We start from the raw sequence: 22,378 nt of genomic DNA on the forward strand, positions 1-22,378 counted from the left end.
ATAAAACATTTCAGTGTCTTTAACTTTTAAAGTGCATGTTGTGGATTAACTATTTTGCATGGTTCACTTAAATGAAAATCTTGTCATAATTACTCACCCACATCTTATTTTAACACCCTGAGACCTTTAATCAATCTTCAGAACAAAACATTTTGGATAAAATCTGACAGCTCTCTCATCCTTCATAAAGAGCAATGGTCCCGAGACATCCACAAACGAGACCAAACATACTGTCAAAACATTCCATGTGCAATTACAGTTAAACAACTGAAGTGACATGCAATGTTTTGACAAAGTTTTTGGTTCCTTTTCTGGACTTTGAGAGTCTTGGGCCATTGCTGTCTAAGAAGGATGAGAGAGCCTCAGATTTTATCTAAATAATTTTAATTTGTGTTCTGAAGATAAATGTAGGTTTCAGGAGATTGAAATGAGGGTGAGTACTTAAAGGCATTGTTCACCAAAAAATAGAAGAAAACAAATACTCACTATTTACTCTCCCTCAAGTGGTTCCAAACCTGTTAAGTTCTTCTGTTGAACAAAAAGGAGATGTTCTGAAGAATGCTAAAAACCTGTAACCCTTGACGTCCACGTTACAAAAAATAATTACTACAAACATCAGTGGTTACAAGTTTTCAGTTTTTTTTCAAAATACTTTTTTTTTCTGTTCAACAAGAACAAACTCACACAGGTTTGGAAGCATTTGTGAGTAAGTAAATAAAAATGGGTGGTTGAAGTATTAATTTATTAACAGGTTGTTTTTTTTTTGTTGTTGGTGAACTACCTGTTTAATTAACACTTTTCACTGTGTGAAATCTACATTCACTTTCTTTGTATGGGCAGCAGCTTATTGGAACTTTTCAAGGCACTGACAGTCTCTTCAATGGATTGATTTTCATGAATTTCAGCAGCACATTGTGTGGCAAAAGCACTAAGTTTATCCCGGCTTCTATGGTTTTGAACAAGTTCCTTAAACTTGTTAGGCGCTGCGATGTAAAGCTCAGCAATTGGAGCATTTGCCACAATTGTGTTCCGGTCCACCCCAACATGCTTGAAAGCAGATGACATGGTCCCTCCTCTACTGAAGTGCCGGAGGATTTTTTTATATCGGGCAACCACCTGCTGTGGTGTTTGGGCTGTAATTCAAAAACACAGAAAGCGTTAGTATTTTTATTCTCTCTCGCACACACTCGTTATTGATTTGTACTATTATTCAATCAACCCTATGATACATTGCACAAACTTTAATACAGATTACCTGTTACACCCAGACAATCAGACCAGTCTAATATATAAGACTTTTAGGCAATAATTTATTTGTTTACATTTCAAACGTGCTGTTTATTTAGAAGGACGTATTCAGAATAAACTATAACAATGATTTTGGAAAGCAGATCAGCAGCTGCTTAGCCTCTAATTCCATGTTAAGATCACATTTCTAATGTACACTTTGTCTGGAGTTTAACGGATGTCTGTACTGGTTATAAGTGCAATATGATTCAACTGCAATATTTAGTCAATCATCCAATATTCAGGGTTTATACACATTTTTACTACTAAAATTAAATGATTTTCCATGACTTTTCCAGGACATTCAAGTAAATTTTCATGACCTAATGTTTAATGTAATGTCTGTGTATATATGGTAAATAATAATAAAAACAATGCATGTTTAAATGTATTATAGCATATCATAAAACACACAAAAACCTATTTAATTTTAATTTATTTTTTATATCTATAGTATGTACAATTTATTAAGATAATGCTTACACATGGCGGTTCTTTCCTGCTGTGCCACCTCTGAAATTGAGACTAAGGAAAATAAATGAATGCTTACACAGCATTCATAATGTGAGACCATGTTTTTGGCCAAAGACAGAAAAGAAGTAAAGGCAACAAACCGATATTCAAGTTTACATATATTTGTTAAACTAATTTCTATGACTTTTCCAAACCCTTGAGGGTTTTTGTTTTTCCAAATCTTTTTCAGGCCTGGAAAATGTCATGTCAAAATTCAATGACTTTTCCAGGTTTTCCATGACCATATTAAATCTGAATATTTCTATCACAGCAAACAGATTCCATTGCAATATGAAAATGTTGCAGCTTCATATATATAAAATTATATGAAAATTTGGCTATTGTTATTTTGACTAATTTACTTAAAAGATTATTTTTTACAATTATTTGTAGTTGCTGAACATTTTGGTTCAATAAATAACAGTAGTATTTATATAGACATTACATCAAGTTTCTAAATGGCAAATGCATTTTATGACACACAATCTGAAATTGTGTGAAGATAGAAGCAATCAAAGGTGAGTGAAACAACTGAAGAGCATACAAAGCAAACCAAAAACCCAATGAGTAAAAAAAGCAAAAACAACATTCTAACCTCTCTGCCGTGACTTCATTTCCATTTTCTTTGACTTCTTCACATTCTTTTTTTCTTTCACCTTTCTTTTCACCTTCTTCTGCTTCTTGTTCACCTCTGATGAGGATGTCGAGGTGTCTGACAAAGCATCAGAGGAAGATTCGACCGAGCTGTCATTAGAGGAATTTGAAGACAGGGAAATCGCCTTGCTGGAACCTTTGTCTTTTTTCAGAGCTGTTTAAATGGATAAGTACAGAATACTCACAGCTTACATCACAGTATAACTTTACTTAGAAACACAAAGTTTAAATTATGTAATGTATGACCCAACTGTACTTTAATCAAATACATATTGAGCATTGTGAGACTTACCTGATGCCAGTTGCTCCTTTAGATAGTCTCTTTCTTTAGTCAGCTCATCAATCTTCTCTTTTTGCATTTCTACTCTCAGTTTACACATCTCCAACTCATGAGATTGCCTTTTGTCTGACAAATGTGCAGTGGGGGCCATGGAGACACCTAATTCAAAGAAAATGTGCATACACATCATTGACTGAAATGTGAACGTTCTTGTCAGACAAACTGATACCACCTCACTAATAAAAAATTACAGAGTTATAAAAGTCAACTACTGACAACCAGTTGTGTTCCAGAAAGCGTGCTGCACCGCTCCACCCCAACTCAGTGCACATATAACGTTAACTAACGGTTAATGCTGTGTTCCAGACAACTCGGAATCAAAATTTTCATACTGTATAGTTGGAAAAATAATTTTAGAAAGCACATTAAACACTGAATCTGAGTTATAAGAGACACATGTACAGGAATTCCCAGCTCCAACTGTGTCTGAAATGCAGCATAATTTGCATGTTAACATTTAATATATGCATGTACGCTAGCATAATAATAGTTAGCATAGCAATAACGTGTGCCAGTAAATAGAGTAACAAGGGGCCTACTTACCACTAGTGTCACTGCCGCACGTCTTATCTATTGCATCCATCTCCACATTGTCATTCCTTTTGGCTCGTGTCCGTACACCTTTTCGATTTTTGTCGGAGTTCTCCATGTTCATACTGAATCAACCCGTTGCTTTCGCCACATGTCGATGACGTTTGAATGCCGAATGCGTGACGAGTTTTCCGTTGTCCCATATTGATGACGTATCAAGTTTGAATTCATAGCGCCAAAAAGAGACTATCTAGCTATCGCTATAAAAGAGCCCGTACTTTAAAATGTGCAGATTAACCAGGATAAAGAAACTTATAAACCAGCGCAGTTCTATAAGAAATACACTGAAGATGATTACGTGGCTTCAGAAAAGGAAACTGCTAAAAAAAAGAATTAAATGCACAGTATGTCATCGCGACATGAAACTGAAGAAAAGGACACACACTGCAGATCAGTATGTTTGGTAAGTTTTTTAATACTAAAAAAATAAATAAGAGGCGACTTTTCAATTATTAACTTGTTTGGGTTTGCAGTTTACACTTGTATAATATGATTATTCTGTAAAGTACTGCTGACATTAGATTCAGATTAAACAAAAAGAAAAAAGGTATTGTTTTATTTTCTATCTGAAACTAATACATTTGTGTAGAACAAATATATTATATTTGTGGGGGTGCGGGGGTGGCAGAGGGGGTATGCATTTGTTTATGTGTGATTATGTTGAAGGCCACTGAAAAAAAACTGAACAAAAAATAAATAAATAAATAAATACATACGTTTTATTCAACAGGATTTGTCGTCATTCATCACATGAGGCAAAACAAATTTCTGTCAGGCACAAATCTATTTTTAAGGGATCAAAGATCTCCTTCAGCAAGTGGATGCTATTCCTATACAGGTAAGCAAGTATTAACAGTTCTAATAACATACACCCTCTTTATTGCTGTTATCTTTGTAATTTGGATAAAATATGCAACATTTAATATAATGCACTCAATGTCAATTATGTTTTAGTATTACATATTATGTTTTTCTTTTGTCTTTAAAGATTTTCTCAGGGTCTACGATTACGACAGATAGACATGATGGATGACAACATTGCAGGCAGTTCAACAACTTTAAGTAAAATGGCAAAGAAAATAAGGGAGGTCTGTGTCACATCCATTGAGAGGATGAGAAGGCGAACAGGCCAGCCGATTGGTGGAAAAAGGCAGTTTGTAGTGATTGACGAAAGCCATTTTCGGCACAAAAGAAAGGTATGTTTTTTTAGATAGCAGCTAGACGTAAAAGTGAAATATATTTTAAAAAGTTCTAATTTTAAGGGATATGTTTGTGTTTGTTTTTTTGATTTCAGTATGGAAGAGGACGAATGGCTGGTGCATGGAAAAGAAAAAACTGGGTCTTTGGGATGTTAGGTGTGAGGTATTCTCAGCGGCAAAGATCGGGAAAACCTATTTTGCGTCTTGTAGAGAGAAGATCTCGAAAACATCTAGTCCCCCTTGTTGCACATCATGTGAGGCCTGGGTCATCAGTTATTAGTGATGAGTGGCGTGCCTACCGCATACTACCTGCACTAGGTTACAAACATTACACTGTCAACCACAAGAGGTGGTATGTAGATTCCCGCACTGGTGCCCACACTCAGCACATCGAGAGGGCTTGGAGATCATACAAGGAGCAGATCTGGAGACTTAGGGGAAATAGGACTGACAGTTTGCTTTCTGACCACCTTGCAGTGATTGAGTGGCATGAATGGCTGGCAAAGAAACACCGTGACGGTGCATTTGGCAGACTGATTTATGACATTTCTAGAATGTACAAGTAGTTATGTCACTTGTTTGGTTGATTATACGTTCCAATAAGCTGCTGCCCATACAAAGAAAGTGAATGTAGATTTCACACAGTGAAAAGTGTTAATTAAACAGGTAGTTCACCACCAACAAAAAAAAACAACCTGTTAATAAATTAATACTTCAACCACCCATTTTTATTTACTTACTCACAAATGCTTCCAAACCTGTGCGAGTTTGTTCTTGTTGAACAGAAAAAACATCTCCTTTTTGTTCAACAGAAGAACTTAACAGGTTTGGAACCACTTGAGGGAGAGTAAATAGTGAGTATTTGTTTTCTTCTATTTTTTGGTGAACAATGCCTTTAAGTACTCACCCTCATTTCAATCTCCTGAAACCTACATTTATCTTCAGAACACAAATTAAAATTATTTAGATAAAATCTGAGGCTCTCTCATCCTTCTTAGACAGCAATGGCCCAAGACTCTCAAAGTCCAGAAAAGGAACCAAAAACTTTGTCAAAACATTGCATGTCACTTCAGTTGTTTAACTGTAATTGCACATGGAATGTTTTGACAGTATGTTTGGTCTCGTTTGTGGATGTCTCTGGACCATTGCTCTTTATGAAGGATGAGAGAGCTGTCAGATTTTATCCAAAATGTTTTGTTCTGAAGATTGATTAAAGGTCTCAGGGTGTTAAAATAAGATGTGGGTGAGTAATTATGACAAGATTTTCATTTAAGTGAACCATGCAAAATAGTTAATCCACAACATGCACTTTAAAAGTTAAAGACACTGAAATGTTTTATGATGTTTTATTGTTAAATGATGTTGTTTTTATAAAAATTTACATATTGCATTTTGACACTCCTTTAATTCAGTGTTCTACCAAATCTACTGTTCTGTACTTTGCTTAATCTCCTGAAACTGATATTCAGCAATGTTTACATTATTTAAATGTATTTCTATTTTTATTTAAGATTCCAGTGTTTTATGTTTTCATTTGAAACAGTTGTATGTCATTTCTAGAATGTACAAGTAGTTATGTCAGTTATTTGGTTGACATCTTGATGTTTTAATGCACATTTTGCATAATTTGGCTACTTGTATACAGTAGTATTTTTTTAGTTTTTTTTTGACATTGCTGAAGTTTTATTTTTTTCTATTGATATGGGGATAAGTAATTTTTGTATCTTGCAATAAATATTTATGTTCTGAATCACTCGTTCATTTGCTTTTTCTCATAATGTAACTGAGCATTTACTTGTCATTTATAAAGCATTAACTAAGCATAAACAGTCCTCACTTTAGATTAGGTCACAAAATCAATTAACTAAGAATTAGTAAATGCTTAGTAAGTACAGTAATTAATAATGAATTTCAGCATGAATTTGTGTTAATAAAGCATTTATTAACATACAGACTAACTATTACTATATGCCTGAAAAATAAGATCTATTAATGGTCATTTAAATGATTAGTTAATGATTTATTTATGCATTGTAAATGATCTTAAAAGCCACCAATTACTCTTAAATAAATGGTTTGTAAATCATGCACTACTTCATTAGGTAATGAAAAACTGATCATTAATAAAGTATGAAAATGCAATTAATAACGCATTTGTTAGCACATTATATATGCGCTTGTAACTCAAGAATACAGCATTTGTAGCTGCATTTATAAACTGCTTACTAATGTTTAGTAATGTAGAGTTAATGCTTAACAAATGATGAACTAACTATTAGTTAATGCTTAATAAATGGTTTATAGTGTGTAGTTATTATAAAGTGTTACCAGACATTTTTATTCCTGTGTCATTTAAAATCTTTGTGACTTCTTGAGTAAAAACATCATAAAAAGCCTCCTGCATTTCCTCTAACTTAAAATAATAAAATAGACATTCAAAATATTTCTCCACCTTCCTCTTAAACACATTCCACACATTTAATAAAACTTTTTCCTTTTTTGCTACAACTCTTCTCTCCCATATTGCACTTTTCATTAAAATCACAAGTAAATTTATGAGCTTTTTATTATCACACTCTTTGTTCAGCCCCAACAGTAACACCTTTTCCCACTCTAGATTGTCGTCTCTTTCTCCTTTCAAAGTTAAAATCATGTTTTTGCATTTCTCATTAAAATCTTTTAACTCATTACAATATAAAAACAAGTGTAAAAATCCTTCATCTGCATCTTGACATACTTTACATGTGAGACTTTCCTCCATCCCTATTCTGTTTAAAATGACATCTGTAAACACTGCTTTACTCCTGATAAAATATTCTAAATTCTCCAGTTTTGATTGTACAAATTTGCCATTTATATTAGCCCAAATATTGTCTTCATTTACATCTTTAAAACGCCGTATCCAGTACTGATTTGCACCAGGTTTCTTAAAAACCCCATCTCTAAAAAACCCATAAATCATTTTCACTGTACAATTTTTAAAATCCCACCATTTCTCTCCAAATCGTACCCTCACATCTTTACTTTGTTTATTTTCTTCCATGTTTTCTATTCTTGTTAACCATTCTGCTGGTATGGCATTTTTAATTATGTCGTATTCCTTTATTAAGTCTTGTCTGTTAAAATCCTCCTTTGCTTCATCCATCACATCAATAACATACTGAACCGGTAAGAATCCTTCCTTAAATTCATATAAAATATCCCTTACTCTTGTTATTCCCACCTCCCACCATTTCCTAAAAAACACCACTTTCTCTTGATTAAGAATGTCACTGTTTAAAAATAAAGGCTGATTTAAAATGTTCTCGCGTCCTTGTATATTAAAATGTACACAAGTTAAAAATTTCCCCCATGCTCCAATCAATTCTTTATAAAAGTCTGGTAGACCCTCTGTCATGAATGTTTTCATCCTCATCCATAAAATATTATCTCCCATATTAAAATTCCCACTTTTACTTAAAAAATATTCCATTGTTCTTTTCCATGCTGCCTTATTATCTTCATCCAAATATTTCCTTACCATTTTCACTCTTAAGCTGTTTTTTCTTTGCTCCACGTCTATTAATCCTAGTCCCCCTTTGCCTACTTCTCCAATCAACGTTGTGTATGCTATCCTTGGAGGCTTCCCTTCCCATAAAAAATCTAAAAAACATTTTTTCAGCCTTTTTTCCATCCACAGTGGCATTGATGACACATATAAAATATTCCATAATTTAGAAACCATTAAAACATTCAAAATTAAAACCCTCCCCTTCAAAGTTAAAGATATTAACTTCCAAAACCTCAGCCTTCTTTCAATCCCTCCTAACATTTCCTCCCACATAGTTGCTTCTGCTTTCTTTTCATCCCTCCCAACTACAATGCCTAAAATTTTTATTTCATCCATTTCCTTGAACGTAAAATGTCCAGATAAAGCCTCAGTTCCTCCAAATCTCAAATATACTGTTTTGTCTTCGTTTATTTTAGCTCCTGAACCCTTACAAAAATGTTGCACTGTTTCCATTGTTTGCTTTACACTTGCCAGATCTTGTAGTATTAATGTGGTATCATCAGCATATTGAAAAATTTTGTTCACTCCCCCCTCTACCTCTATTCCTTTTATTCGTTCCTCGTGCTTCACAGCTAATCCCAGTGGTTCTGCAACTAAGGCATATAAAAGTGCAGATAACGGGCAACCCTGTCTGATTGATCTTGTTATTTTAAAACAGTCCGTTAAAAAACCATTGCATTTTATCCTGGTTATAGCTCCTCTATATAAAATCTGAACCCACTTAATAAAATTTTCCCCAAAACCAAAACTCTTTAGCACTCCAAATAAAAAGTCATGCTCCACTCTATCAAAAGCTTTCTCGAAGTCTAGACTAATTAAAAAACCATCTTTCTTCTTATCATTTATATATCTTATTGTGTCTTTAATACTCATAGTTGTGTCAGCAATGTCTCGTCCTTTTATACTATATGCTTGGTTTGTTTTGATTATGCTTGGCATCACTTCCTTTAGTCTGTTAGCTAAAACTTTTGCTAAAATCTTCAAATCAGTGTTGAGCATTGTTATAGGTCTATAATTTTTTAAATCTACTTTATCCCCCTTTCCTTTGTATATCACCTTCATTAAGCCCATCCCCATTCTTTTATTTACCCCACCATTCTCAAAAATCTCATCATATACTTCCTTTAAAATACTAGATAAAATATCTTTAAAAACAATATAAAATTCACTTCCCAACCCATCAATTCCTGGACTTTTCTTTTTGTTCAATTCACTAATTGCTCTTTTTATTTCTTCTTCTCTTACCTCCTTGTCACATTCTCTTTTTTCCTCTTCTTCTACTCTTGATTTGATTAGCTTTAGCAATTCCCTTTTTTCTTTTTCTTTTACTCCCTCTGTGCAAAACAATTTCTCATAATATGATCTTATTTCTTCCAAAATCTCCTCATTTTCTTCCACTATGTTCCCATTTTTGCTCCTTATTTCTTTAATCATTTCTGCCTTCCCTCTTGTCTTCTCTAGATCAAAGAAAAATTTAGTGCACTTTTCCCCCTCCACTGTAAATTTGGCTTTGCTTCTTAACCTTGCACCTTCAAATTTCTCCTCCTCCATTTCTTTCAGTCTTCCTTCCAGTTCTTTTATCTTTTGTATATCTTTTCCATTCTCATTTTTCAATTCGTTTTCTAGTTTTTCTTTCAGCTCTTTTTCCTTATATTTTTTACAATTTTGTAACTGTCTACAGTATTTTATAGTAAACTTTTTAACTAAATGTTTCACATTCTCCCACCACATTCTTTTGTCCTCATTATACATTTCATTCCCTTTTTCCTTTTGAATAATTTCCTTTATACTTAAAACATAGTCTTCATTCTTTAAAACCGCTGTGTTTAAAACCCATACCCCTGGCCCTCTTTTCACATTACTCCAGTCTAAATTCATAAAAATTGGCTTATGGTCACTCAGACTTGTTTCTTCATATTTGATCTTGCTTATAAACTCTTCAACATTTCTTGTGCATAAAATAAAATCAATTCTTGTCTGACAAAAAAAATTCCCCACTAACTGTCTTCTTGAGTACTCTTCTGTCTGTTCATTCCTTTCTCTCCACACATCAATTAAATTCATCTCCTCCATCAATATTTTCAGTTCTTTTCTTCCTTTATCCGTTTTAAAAACCATTCCCTCAGCCATTTCTAATTTACTAAAAACAGTGTTAAAATCCCCCATGATAATAACTCTTTCATGTTTCTTTAAATAATCTCTTAGTACATTAAAATACTCTTTCTTTCTGTTCTCCTCTGTTGGGGCATGAACGTTCACCATAATTACTTTTTTCTTCTCATACTCCCTTTCACATATCATACACTTCCCCTCTTTGTCATTATAGATTGTTTTACATAAAACCCCACTGTTTTCTTTTATTAAAATTGCAACTCCTCTCCCCAGCCTCCCATCCCCATTATTGTATAAAATCTCCCCATTCCACCTTTTTCTTATTTCCTTCATGTATTCTTCCTTCCAGTTTGTCTCTTGTAATAAAATCACATCTTCTCGTTTACACATTTCTTTCACTTTTTCAAATTTTCTGATGTCTAAAAGCCCTCTTGCATTAAAAGACACAATTTCTAAAACCATAAATAAGATAAAAACATTCATTAAAATCATCATCTCAGTCCATCTCTTCCAAGCCCTTTAGCAACTCATACTTATTTGCGCATTCGATTTCTCCATCTTTTAGCAGTTTTTTCCTAGCAGTCTCTAAATTAGGTTTTATCTTTATTGATCGTCTTCTTTTTGATGATTTCACCTGTGTCTCTTTGTTTCCCTCCTTTTGTAAATGTTCGTCTAACTCGGTTTGCTCCTCATTACTTTGGTCTTTTGTCTCCACTGTGTCCAATGCCTTTTGAAAACTGTCTGTCATGTCCATTTGTGTCCAAAATATGTCTTCCTGTTGTCCTTGTTGTAAGTCTTTATTATTCGAATTGCTCAATTCTGCTGCTTCCAAAACATTCCTTAAACTGTCAGTCATATCCATTTGAGTCCATGTTGTCCCTTCCTGTTCAGTGACTCTGTCCTTTCCATTAGCCTCATTCTCTTGTAGTTTTTCACTTTTAGATTCTGTTCTTCTGTCTTGTGTTGTTGTTTTGTCCTCTGACTGTATATTGTCTCCTTCATGCATCTGTCTGTCCAGCTGCTGCTCTACCTCCTCCTCCTCTTCCCCCATCCAACATTCACATTTATTTAAAACCTTATTACAATCCGGGCACTTCACCGCATCGCAATCCCTTGCGAAATGCCCCCTTTCCTCGCACTTAAAACACTTAAAATCTGGACAGTCTTTCACCACATGATCTGGGCTCATGCACAGCCTGCAAGTTTTCACCTGATGACTGTGCATCACCCTAAAGTATTGTGGTCCTTCTGCTGTCTCTATTCTTGTGCTGTACGGGAGGGACGCCACTTCTTTAAGGAATCTGGTTTTAACAAACCTCGTCCCATCTTCAATATCTGTGCCCGGATAAAACCTTCTTTTAATTTTTGAAAGGGGACAAACTCCCCAATGATCCAATTTGTCTAAAATATCTATGTCAGCAACATAGACAGGCAGATGCATGAAGGAGACAACATAATCTCGATTTTGTAGCCTCTTTACTGTACAGTTTATCCCTTTGATAGTCAATCCGTCAATCAACACATCAGCATCTTCCTCTCTTTCAAGTGTTACTTCATATTCCTTGTTTTGTTTGGGTCTTACAGCCAAAATCTTTCCATCCCCAATCCTCTCCGTCACTGCTTTAATTAAATCCATTGCTCTCACCTCTGTTGTTTGTCCTATGTCCACTGTTACAGTTGCTTCTTTTAGATAAATCCTTTTCCTTGCTTCCTTCTCCGATCGGTTTGTTTCTCGTTGTCGTCTGTCCAGTCCATTGTCATTTGCCTTCTCAAATCCGTCCGCCATTGCCAGGTCTGTCACCGTAGATCCGTCCATTGCAAAAAAAATAGGGATAAAAAACACTCCTCCCGAACAGCTCACGCTGCTGGGAGGATAAACTAAACAAACTCAAAAAAAGTTTAACAAAAATGTATTTGAGTCAAAAAAAAAACTAAACAGAAGAAAATGTGGTGAGCCTCTCTCACCCACTGCAGCCAAACACTTCCTGGAATGTACCACTATCACACATGCACAGGGGGTATGGCCGTAAGCGAGAGCAGCCGTCAAGAGTTGGCTATTTAAAAATAGGCGTAGCACTCAGCTTACCTTGACACAGCACCGACAGAAACAAAGCCCTTGACCCCTCAATAGTTTACCTGTTTTTTTTTTCGGTTACTGCTCCAGGGCACCAACAGCTCTTGCTAGGTTAAATCAGCCAAGTAATGGAATCAGGGGAAGTGGGTACAATGACTTAGCTGGTTCCAGAGATCAGAGAGGATTTCAGAGTTTTGTTTTGTTTTTTTCATATTTTGGGAAGTGTATCAGCTGCCAAATGAAGGAATTCAAAATGCTTAAAGCACCTGGTAATCCCAGGCAGTCTCTCATCCAAGAACTAACAGGGAATCAAACCCAGTCCACAGCAATGAGAGCACCGAATCCTAACCACTAGACCACCAGCGAAGGGAGAGCAGACACTTGCCCTCAAGCCTTGCTGTGGGTCTCCACACAAGTATGCTGCAGCTACTCTGACAAAAATAAATCCAATGCTTGTAACCTCCTCCTAGAGAGGAGAAAGTCTCAGACCCTGGATCACAGTTCTTCTGTGGAGGGACTGTCACATGCTCCTATCGACACCACAACTTGCCATAATAACAAAGCACAGCATGTGTTGAATGAACTCCGTATTGACAGAGCTGTGTCCTTATTACAACCAACAAGCTAATGATGATAAGATAAGGAGATAGCGCCAGTGGTGCAGTGGATAATGCATCTGACTATGGATCAGAAGACTCTAGATTCGACTGCTTGCTTGTTTGGTCTTTTTGCTTTGCTGACAGCCAATGCACTGCGGTCGCCTTTCGCCCCCCACTGGAGCTGTTCAGTTCCACTCTGGAGTGAGTCGAGTTTAAGTGGCCGCCAGCACAGAGCCCGTGGGGTGCTCCCCTGGTTTCAAAGGATGCCCCAACTGCTAGATTTTTAATAACGTCTACTACAGCTAGTCACCTAGCCAACTTGCAGCGTAATCTCTTCCACTTGTAATTCTCTGAGCTGCAGCAATACCTAAGTGCTCTGATAAAACATGAATAAAAAACTATGGCTTTTAACCTCCTCTTGGAGAGAAGAGAGTCTCCGACCCTGGATCTCAGGTCTTCTATGGAGGCACTGTCAGGAATCCTGTAAGAGCATCCCATCCACACAATCTCTTGCCATAAAAACAAAGCAGAATGTGTGGTGACGGAACTCCAGATTGATAGAGCCTTGTCCTTGTTTCAAACGCTAACAAGCTGCTGAACAGAGTGCCAGTGGCACAAAGGATAATGCTTATGACTATAGATCAGAGGATTCGAGCTTACGGAAACCATGAGACTGTGTATGAAAGAGTGCGTAAATGTATGAGTGGTACTTGTGCAAGAGGGGCAGTGAAGTGGGCTTTCGCCCTTTCATTCCTGTACAGTTCATATATATCTTCATCGCTAGAGCTCAAATGTTGACAAGATAAGCAGACAGGGCCAGTGGTGCAATGGATAATGTGACTGACTATGGATCAGAAGGTTGTAGGTTTGACTTCTGGCTGGCTCGCTATGGTCTTTTTGTAGTCAGCCAGTGCACTGCAGTCGCCTTTCGCCCCCACTGGAGCTGTTCAGGTCCACTCTGGAGTGAGTCGAGTTTAAGGGGCCGCAATCACAGAGCCCGTGGGGTGTTCCCCTGGTTTTAAAGGCTGCCCCAACTGCTGAATTTTTATTAACGTCTACTACATCTACACCAATCGTAAACCCAGCCTACTTGTTGCAAAAGTCCCTACCACTTAGAAGTCACCCAGCCAACTTGCAGCGTAATCTCTTCCACTTGTTAAGTCTCTGAGCTGTAGCAATACCTAAGTGCTCTGATAAAACATGCATAAAAGGAACTATGGCTTTTAACCTGTTCTTGGAGAGAAGAGAGTCTCCGACCCTGGATCTCAGGTCTTCTATGGAGGGACTGTCAGGAATCCTGTAAGAGCATCCCATCCACACAACGTCTTGCTATAAAACAAAGCAGAATGTGTGGTGACGGAACTCCAGGTTGACAGAGCCTTGTCCTTGTTTCAAACAATGTGCTAACAAGGTGCTGAACGGAGTGCCAGTGGCACAAAGGATAAGGCTTATGACTATGGATCAGAAGTCTTGCTGCAAAAGTCCCTACCAGGCCCAACCCTGCTTTTCTTATGAGTTCAGATGAGATCAGGCATTGCCAGGGTGGTATGGCCGTAAGCGAGAGCAACCGTCAAGAGTTAGCTATTTAATAATAGGCGCAGCACCAGGAGCCGAGTGCAGCTCAGCTTGCATTGACACAGCACCGACAGAAACAAGGCCCTTGTCCCCTCAATTGGTTACATGTTTTTTTGTGTTTGTTTTTTCTGTTTCTGCTCCGGGGCACCAACAGCTCTTGCTAAGTTAAACCAGCCAAGTCACTGTACCCACTTTCCCCCGAATGGAATCAGGGGAAGTGGGTACACTGACTTGGCTGGTTCCAGAGTTCAGAGAGGAATTCAGAGTTTTTTTTTTTTTTTTGTATTTTGGGAAGTGTATTAGCTGCCAAATGAAGGAATTTAAAAAGCTTACAGCACCTGGTATTCCCAGGCGGTCTCCCATCCAAATACCAACCAGGCCCAACCCTGCTTTGCTTCCGAGTTCAGACGGGATATTTAAAAACATTTTTTAATTAAAATCAAATATTTACATTTTTACAAAGAAATGATCACATCACACAAAAATCACATGATACTTACAACACTCATTATTAGACTTCATATTTTTCCCATAACCAACTTAAAATGTTGTTCTTGTATTCAACCATTACGTTCCCTTTTACCATTATTTCTATAAATACATCCTCCTTTTCTTGTACTATAAAATAGTTGAATATCAATTTTACAGCCATCTCCATTCTGTTTTTAAACATACGCCATATATCCACTCTCTTCCCATCATGTTTAGCCATATTTCTCCTTATCCAAATCACATACTTAGCAATTGTTATACATAGATTAAAAGCATACATACCACATTCATTTTGACCAAATAATTTTTTCCCCAGTTCTTTTGTTCATCCACATATATGTCCCCTATTAACGATTTAGCAATTTTCTTAAATTTTTCCATAATTCCTCCAACTTTTCACAATAGAAGAACAAATGTAATAAACCTTCCCCTTCCTTCATAAACACCTTACATATTATATCTTGTTCAATTCCCATTTTACACAATCTCATTTCTGTTAATATGCAATTATGTCTCAATAAATAATTACAATTTTCTAAAATTGGTTCTATATATTTCATTCTGACATTTCCCCACATATTTCTTTTTCATTTAAATCCTCATATCTTTCCTTCCAGTAGTTGAATGCTATAGGTCTTATAAAAGCCTTTGATCTAAAAACAACATAAAAACTCTTAACTGTACATAAGCTCATATTGATCTTTTCTCCATTTTTCTTCTTAAAATAGACCTCTGGTAATTCTTCCTTATCCCGCAGCTCTTTTTTTTCAATTATTTCAATAAAATCTTTTGGTATTGCTTTTTTCAAATCATGATATTGTCTTTGTAATTTTGTTTTATAAAGAACTGCAGTTTGTGCCAAGACTGCCCTCATAAGTGGCAGCTCCCATATGGTCTAGCGGTCAGGATTCCTGGTTTTCACCCAGGCGGCCCGGGTTCGACTCCCGGTATGGGAAGCCTAGAGCATTTTTGCCACTACCCTTTTTTTCCAGCAGTCGGACTGCAGCAACTTTAAGGGGGTGGGCTTGTGTTGGACTCTCATAAGCCTTCGATAGCTCAGTTGGTAGAGCGGAGGACTGTAGTTGTGTTGTCGGCAATCCTTAGGTCGCTGGTTCGACTCCGGCTCGAAGGAGGTCTTTTGCCCTTTCATGCCTGTGCAGTTTTCCTATATCTTCATAGCTAGAGCTCAAAAGAAAGTTCCCTGACCGGGAATCGAACCCGGGCCGCGGCGGTGAGAGCGCCGAATCCTAACCACTAGACCACCAGGGAAGGTCCTGCAGAAGCTTGCCCTCAAGCCTAGCTGTGGGCCTCCACACAAGTATGCTGCAGCTGCTCTGACAAAAATAAATCTAATGCTTGTAACCTCCTCCTGGAGAGGAGGAAGTCTCAGACCCTGGATCACAGTTCTTCTAGGGAGGGACTGTCACATGCACTGTAAGAGCATCCTATCGACACCACAACTTGCCATAATAACGAAGGACAGCATGTGTTGAACGAACTCCGTGTTGAATGAACTCCGTGTTGACTGAGCTGTGTCCTTATTACAAGCAACACGCTAAAGATGAAAAGATAAGCAGACAGGGCCAGTGTTTTGGGATTAATAATAGTTTTGGGATTAATAAAATTAAAACTGTTTTAAAGCACCAAATCATTAGAGTGATTTCATGTAGGACACAAATGCCTCAAATGCAGCTTTAACATCATTGGAATAAATTATATTTTAACATTTTCAAATAGAAAAGTTAACATATTAAAAAGGAATAATTATTTACAAGGTTACTTTTATATCTGCATCTTTATAAAATAAAGCAGTCGTCCCGAACCTTTGAAAAATAGTCCATATTGTCTTTATATTTTTAGATAGCTTCATTTATTATTGACTTTATGCGCTCAAAATATGTAATTATGCAGTTGAAGTAATATTGTGCTACTTTTGCTACATAGTAGAAGTGAACTAGTTTTGTTTTGTGTTAAAGCCACAATGGCCATGCATGTTCATAGCCACACTTCTTTGCATGAGTGCTTTATTGGGACCCTATAGGCACATTTTGTGCCTGGACTCAACTTAGTATTAGTGAGACCTAACTATTTTGTTAATTACTAAATACCCACAGAGCATGCTCATAGGGCATACTTCTGATGCCGATTCTGTGCCCCAGTATACCTATACTTCGCCCAGTGTGGCCATATACACTCCACTTTGTGTGGATTTGCTATGGGCCCACAGTGGACTTCTGTTTTGTGTGGGCCAGCCCACAGGTTGGTGTGGCGGCATAGTTTATATTTTTGGTCTAGGCATGTTTGTTTGGAAATTTGTGCAATAATACTGCACACTCAAGTATCCTGCATGGTGCCTACAGAGAAGAGACTGTGTACAAACACAAAAATGGTGCTTACATATAAAGCTGGTGGGTTGTTCAAGATCCATAAACAAATCTAACAACCAAATCATTGACGCTCCTTTTTTTTTTGTCTGAATAAGTGTACATGTTAGACTGATTTAGATCAGAAGTCCACTAAATGTTCATTAACTAACGTCACAGCAAAAGCTGCTACAATTAACATAAAAAGCACAGCACCGCTACGTTTTCTATGACAGTCGTTGGGCTCGTCCAGGATTTGAACTCGGGACCTCTCGCACCCTAAGCGAGAGTCGTACACCTAGACCAATGAGCCCCATAGAAGCAGTCTGCAGTGTCACAAAAAATTCTGTGAGACTGATCCAGTCTACTATTTGTTCACGTTGTTTTTGTTACGCGTGTTTGCAACTCCCTGGAGGCATATTACAGTTCACAGGCAGTAAAAAACAGCCCAGTGGCCTAATGGATAAAGCACCAGCCTTCCAAGCTGGGGATTGTGGGTTCAAAGTACCAACTGGGTTGTCTTTGATGCAGTTCCTTAAAGTTGGCTGTGCAAGACAATCCAGTGTGACCTTTAAAAAGCTAGGTTCATACCGTTAGGTCAAAAAGACATGACAAAGGAAAATTCCTCAGAGAGGCTGTTTTGTCATTAGGTGTACACACCGGATCGTCTGAATGCAATATGGCATAGGGATCCTAAAGTACTGTTTTCTGAGTAACAAGAACTTCCTGAGCCATACAACAGATATAACGAACGCTAGTAATGTCCCAGTGGCCTAATGGATAGGGCATCAGCCTTCGAAGCTGGGGATTGTAGGTTCAAGTCCCATCTGGGTTATCTTTGTTTGGTTACATTTAAGTTGTGTGAAAAAAATTCCTACTTGTCTTCTCATAACTTAGGAGTGATGATCTGAGGACAATAGTTAGCTTCGAATTCTCAGACTTGCTGCACACTTCAAATAAGATTCATCCAATCTTGCTTGAATCTCACTGTCACGTTACAAACCTAAATGGTTCTGCTAAGCTTTGGTAATGGAGATCTTGGCTTTCAACTAATGGCTCATGTTAGGTGGATGAGGATGAAATGCAAACAAGGAAATAGCTGTAGAAAGGTTGTGATTTCAAGTTAATGAGAGTGGCCTTGTCTGGAATTTGAAACTCAAGTCCAGTCACACCATACGCAAGAACCATACCCCAGGACCCATGAGACACGAATGTGGATGGTTGCACAAAGAAAATGTTTGTCCATTAGTTGCACACATCTTATTTGACGGAATGCAAACTGGCATCGAGATCCTAAAGTGCAGTTTTCCATGCGTTGGCATCTTGTTGAAGGCATACAAAAGATCCATGACAAATGATTGGCGAAATGGTCCAGTGGCCTAATGGATAAGGCATCAGCCTCCAGGGCTTGGGATTGTGGGTTCAAGTCCCATCTGGGTTGTCTTTGAAGGTCTCACTTCAATTTGGAAGCAATGTTTGATGGAGAAAACACGGTAGCTGTGAAAACCTTCTTGAGATGTGTTTGCCTGTCATTAACTTCCTGCATCGCCATGCATATTACCTGTTATGACTAAAAGAGTAATGAGATACCTAACGCGAAAGGCCATTTTGAATCCTGCATGGTGCCTACAGAGAAGAGACTGTGTACAAACACAAAAATGGTGCTTATATATAAAGCTGGTGGGTTGTTCAAGATCCATAAACAAATCTAACAACCGAATCATTGTCGCTCCTTTTTTTTGTCTGTATAATTGTACATGTTAGACTGATTTAGATCAGAAGTCCACTAAATGATCATTAACTAAAGTCACAGCAAAAGCTGCTACAATTAACATATATTCACCACAGATAGCACAGCTCTGCCTCTATTTTGGCGCAATTGGTTAGCGGGTTTGGCTGTTAACCAAAAGGTTGGTGGTTCAACCACACCCAGGGACGAATTAAGCTTTTCTCTGCCTTGCAACTGCTAACACGTGCACTGGGCATAGATCCTGGGCCACGTGCTGTCTGGCGTTACAAGATGACATCAGGATTTAGCAGAAGTTTGTTGTCCAATGCCTGGATTGGCCAAGTTACTTATTCCAGTTGACTAAAAATCAGCATCAATCTTTACACAGGTAGGGAAGGTATTGATCAAAACAGTGACTAGAATGAAAGTATCGGAAGCCTGGCTAGCTCAGTCGGTAGAGCACGAGACTCTTAATCTCAGGGTTGTGGGTTCGTTCCCCGCATTGGGCTTATCTGTTACGTTTCTCTCTCTCTTTTCAGCAGCTTTCATTTGGATTCATCAAGCATACCTATTGAGACAAAGTTCAGTGTTTCTACCACAGTTGGTATGATTAGGCTGAGTCTCTGTGGCACAATCGGTTAGCGGGTTCAGCTGTTAACTAAAAGGTTGGTGGCTTGAACCCACCCAGGGATGAACAAAGGATTTTGCTGCCTTGCAACTGCTAACACGTGCACCCGGCAATTATCCTGGGCCACGTGCTGTCTAGCATTACATGATGACATCAGGATATAGCAGTAGTTTGTAGTCCAGTGCCTAGATTGGCTAAGTTATTTATTCCAGTTGACTTAAAATCATCATCAAACTTTACACAGGTAGGGAAGGTATTGATAAAAACAGTGACTAGAATGAGTATCTCACAAGCCCGGCTAGCTCAGTAGGGAGAGCATGAGACCCTTAATCTCAGTGACGTGGGTTTGAGCTCCATGTTGGGTGTTTCTGTTACCTTTCTCTCTCTCTCTTCGGCAGCTTTCATTTGGGTTCATCCAGCAGACCAAGTGAGACAAAGTTCAGCGTTTCTACCACAGTTGGTATGGTTAGTCTGAGTCTCTGTGGCAAAATCGGTTAGCGCGTTCGGCTGTTAACCGAAAGGTTGTTGCTTTGAGCCCATCCAGGGACGAACGAAGGCTTTTGCTGCCTTGCAACTGCTAACACGTGCACCGGGCAATGATCCTGGGCCACGTGCGGTCTAGCATTAAATGATGAAATCAGGATTTAGCAGAAGTTTGTTGTCCAGTGCCTGTATTGGCCAAGTTATTTCATATGACTTTAAAACAGCATCAAACTTTACACAGGTAGTGAAGGTATTTATCAAAACAGTAACTAGAATTTATTAATCAGAAGCCTGGCTAGCTCAGTCGGTAGAGCATGAGACTCTTAATCTCAGGGTCGTGGGTTCGAGCCCCACGTTGGGCGTTTCTCTTACCTTTCTCTCTCTCTTTTCGGCAGCTTTCATTTGCACACCTCGAGCAAACCTATTAAGACAAAGTTCAGTATTGCTACTACAGTTTAATTGGTGTCTGAGTCGGTTAGTGTGTTAGGCTCTTAACCGAAAGGTTGGTTGTTCAAGCTCACCCAGGGGCGAATTAAGCTTTTCTCTGCCTTGCAACTGCTAACACGTGCACTGGGCATAGATCTTGGGCCACGTGCTGTCTAGCGTTACAAGATTACATCAGGATTTAGCAGAAGTTTGTTGTCCAGTTCCTGGATTGGCCAAGTTACTTATTCCATTTGACTAAAACACAGCATCAATCTTTACACAGGTAGGGAAGGTAATGATCAAAACAGTGACTGGAATGAAAGTATCAGAAGCCTGGCTAGCTCAGTCGGTAGAGCATGAGACTCTTAATCTCAGGGTTGTGGATTCGAGCCCTACATTGGGCATTTCTGTTACCTTTCTCTCTCTCTTTTCGGCAGCTATCATTTGGATTCATCACGCATACCTACTGAGACAAAGTTCACAGTTCACAGTTGGTATGGTTTGGCTGAGTCTATGTGGCACAATCGGTTAGCGGGTTCAGCTGTAAACCAAAAGGTTGGTGGTTTGAGCCCACCCAGGGGCGAACGAAGGCTTTTGCTGCCTTGCAACTGCTAACACGTGCACTGGGCAATAATCCTGGGCCACGTGCTGTCTAGCATTACATTAAAACATCAGGATATAGGAGTAGTTTGTTGTCCAGTGCCTGTTTTGGACATTTTTTAATTCCAGTTGCCGTAAAAACACCATCAAACTTTACACAGGTAGGGAAGGTATTGATGAAAACAGTGCTCTTGAACGAATGTCTCACAAGCCTGGCTAGCTCAGTTGGTAGAGCATGAGACTCTTAATCTCAGTGATGTGGGTTCAAGCACCACGTTGGGTGTTTCTGTTAGCTTTCTCTCTTTTCGGCAGCTTTCATTTGGATTCATCCTGCAGACCAAGTGAGACAAAGTTCAGCATTTCTACTACAGTTGCATTGGTTTCTGAGTCTCTGTGGCACAATCGGTTAGCGCGTTCGGCTTTTAACCGGAAGGTTGGTGGTTCGAGCCCACCCAGGGACGAGCTAAGCTTTTCTTTGCCTTGCAACTGCTAACACGTGCACCGGGCAATGATCCTGGGCCACGTGCTGTCTAGCATTAAAAGTTGACATCAGGATTTAGCAGAAGTTTGTTGTTCAGTGCCTGCATTGGCCAAGTTACTTATTTCAGTTGACTTTAAAACAGCATCAAACTTTACACAGGTAGGGAAGTTATTGATCAAAACAGTGACTAGATTTAATTTATCAGAAGCCCGGCTAGCTCAGTCGGTAGAGCATGAGACTCTTAATCGCAGGGTCGTGGGTTCGAGCCCCACGTTGGGCGTTTCTGTTACCTTTCTCTCTCTCTTTTCGGCAGCTTTCATTTGCACACCTCCAGCATACCTGCTGAGACAAAGTTCAGCAATTCTACCACAGTTGGTATGATTTGGCTGAGTCTCTGTGGCACAATCGGTTAGCGCGTACGGCTGTAAACCAAAAGGTTGGTGGTTTGAGCCCACCCAGGGACGTACGAAGCCTTTCGCTACCTTGCAACTGCTAACACATACACCGGGCAATTATCCTGGGCCACGTGCTGTCTAGCATTACATAATGACATCAGGATATAGCAGTAGTTTGTTGTCCAGTGCCTGTTTTGGACATTTTTTTATTCCAGTTGCCTTAAAAACACCATCAAACTTCACACAGGTAGGGAAGGTATTGATGAAAACAGTGCTCTTGAACTAGT

General features: G+C 38.4%; 1 protein-coding gene and 5 non-coding genes across 6 annotated transcripts; 4 read left to right on the forward strand and 2 right to left on the reverse strand.

The window, feature by feature from the left end:
* Window positions 1–819: 819 nt before the first annotated feature.
* Window positions 820–3,443, reverse strand: LOC130222693 (coiled-coil domain-containing protein 106-like). Its single transcript, XM_056455222.1, has 4 exons — window positions 3,338–3,443; window positions 2,747–2,893; window positions 2,396–2,608; window positions 820–1,133 (listed from the first exon to the last, which is right to left on the reverse strand). The coding sequence occupies exons 1-4, from the start codon at window positions 3,441–3,443 to the stop codon at window positions 820–822; spliced, it is 780 nt and encodes a 259-aa protein (XP_056311197.1).
* A 12,427-nt stretch (window positions 3,444–15,870) lies between these two features.
* Window positions 15,871–15,942, forward strand: trnae-uuc (transfer RNA glutamic acid (anticodon UUC)). Its single transcript has one exon. It is a non-coding gene; the product is annotated as a tRNA-Glu (tRNA).
* Window positions 15,943–16,031: 89 nt separating this feature from the next.
* trnay-gua (transfer RNA tyrosine (anticodon GUA)) lies at window positions 16,032–16,118 on the forward strand. Its single transcript is given in 2 exon segments — window positions 16,032–16,068; window positions 16,083–16,118. It is a non-coding gene; the product is annotated as a tRNA-Tyr (tRNA).
* Window positions 16,119–16,183: 65 nt separating this feature from the next.
* trnae-cuc (transfer RNA glutamic acid (anticodon CUC)) lies at window positions 16,184–16,255 on the reverse strand. The gene has a single exon. It is a non-coding gene; the product is annotated as a tRNA-Glu (tRNA).
* Window positions 16,256–20,478: 4,223 nt separating this feature from the next.
* On the forward strand, window positions 20,479–20,551 carry trnak-cuu (transfer RNA lysine (anticodon CUU)). Its single transcript has one exon. It is a non-coding gene; the product is annotated as a tRNA-Lys (tRNA).
* Window positions 20,552–22,086: 1,535 nt separating this feature from the next.
* trnay-gua (transfer RNA tyrosine (anticodon GUA)) lies at window positions 22,087–22,160 on the forward strand. Its single transcript has one exon. It is a non-coding gene; the product is annotated as a tRNA-Tyr (tRNA).
* The last annotated feature ends 218 nt before the right edge of the window (window positions 22,161–22,378 follow it).

The sequence above is a fragment of the Danio aesculapii genome, chromosome 4 (assembly GCF_903798145.1).
Source record: "Danio aesculapii chromosome 4, fDanAes4.1, whole genome shotgun sequence".
Taxonomy (NCBI): domain Eukaryota; kingdom Metazoa; phylum Chordata; class Actinopteri; order Cypriniformes; family Danionidae; genus Danio; species Danio aesculapii.